The 1,428-nt window shown below is 31.3% G+C and overlaps 1 protein-coding gene across 1 annotated transcript in view; it reads right to left on the bottom strand.

Moving 5' to 3' along the window:
* Window positions 1–299: 299 nt before the first annotated feature.
* Window positions 300–1,428, bottom strand: part of LOC108742998 (leucine-rich melanocyte differentiation-associated protein-like) — an 8,822-nt gene continuing 7,693 nt past the window's right edge. Inside the window, exon 3 of the mRNA XM_018478390.2 lies at window positions 300–606. Within this exon, the coding sequence (XP_018333892.1) occupies window positions 527–606 (80 nt within the window). The 3' untranslated portion in view covers window positions 300–526. The remainder of the gene's footprint in view (window positions 607–1,428) is intronic.

The following is a 1,428-nucleotide window of genomic DNA, read 5'->3' as shown; positions in this document are numbered from 1 at the left end:
AGACACAAGTAGGCAATAAAATACAAAACGTGTTTCGTTTGAATGATGTCATAATATTGTAATTCCAGCCAGGCGTAAACATGGGCAGTTTTATTGCCTGAGCCGCCACTTTACGTATAGTATATTTGACAACGATAAACGATCCTAGGGGTGTCCCATTTTTGAATTTAAAGAAAAAATTCCACCTCTAAGGAAGAAAAATTAGGGAATATTTGGGTATACTATTTTAACCTTACGTTAGTATACTGATAATTACTACGATTTTTATTATGTACATGTTTTAAATAAAACGAGACGGGTTTTCGTTATAAGTTATATTTTCTGTATACAAGCCCAAACTTATGGATTATAAGTATTAAAAAATTCAAATTTTTACAAAACTCCATACACGAAAGTACCATGTATAGAATGCTCCATACACACCATACCTACACATCCCGCTAACCTTCTGTACATTGATGTATCCGTTGTCAATAAGCAATACATAACATTGATATATGTAATAACCAAAAGGGAGTAGTTTGTTTTAAAGGTCATTGTTTAAAATGAAGCGGTTTCCTTCAGATTGCTTTCCGGAGTAGTGGTAGGTCAATTTTCCGAAAGCTCCTGGAATATATTTTCTATTAAAAATCCAACATCACTTTGGTCCAGTCCATATGTACTAGACTATAGGATGGCACACACTCCTATTCTAAATTTCGTGCCAATGTGCGTTCACTCAAAATGTGGGTCTATTGTTCACGTGACGATAAAAAAAATCCAAATTTTGTTATTTAATCGACGAACGTCTTTGCGACCCTGTACCTCTGACAGCGATAAACGTCATTCCTCTTTGTAATCGCAAATTGCACATTTGCAACTACAGCAAGCATAGTCAAGTGTGCCATCTTTATAGTGTAATACCCTTGGTCCAGTCATAAAATAGTTTATAATATATATATATATACCAAATTAGAGATTAAAATAATTATCTTAATTGAAATAATGATAAAGAACACTTCGTATTGTTTCGTATTCTTTTTCGAAATTTAGATATTTCAGAACTGCTAAAAGATATCACCGAAATACAAGCAATAATAAATGTGTAAGCGTATTTTATTCCCATCATGAACTACGGAATAATATAGCGACCAAGTAAAAAATGATGATAAAAGATGAATGAAGTCACCCATGACAGAGAGAATGAGTTGTCTTCATGTACTCGTGCGTAGAGTTTATTAGCTGTACCTAATATCTTCGCTACTTAATTATGATAAATTCAAAAGTAATTTGAGTTGCGTTAGATATTCACTTTTTATTTTATTCACATTTAGGTAATTATTGATAGTTTTGATTTATAATATTCCCAGAAGTCTATTGTTAAAATAAAAATTCATAATAAAATATTTTTTCCGTTTGCAATACAATTAAAAGAAAATATATATTAAA

This window comes from Agrilus planipennis, unplaced genomic scaffold, assembly GCF_000699045.2.
Source record: "Agrilus planipennis isolate EAB-ADULT unplaced genomic scaffold, Apla_2.0 scaffold396, whole genome shotgun sequence".
In the NCBI taxonomy this organism is placed as follows: Eukaryota; Metazoa; Arthropoda; class Insecta; order Coleoptera; family Buprestidae; genus Agrilus; species Agrilus planipennis.
Note: the sequence above shows the minus strand (reverse complement) of the source record. Positions and strands in the feature narration are given on the sequence as shown.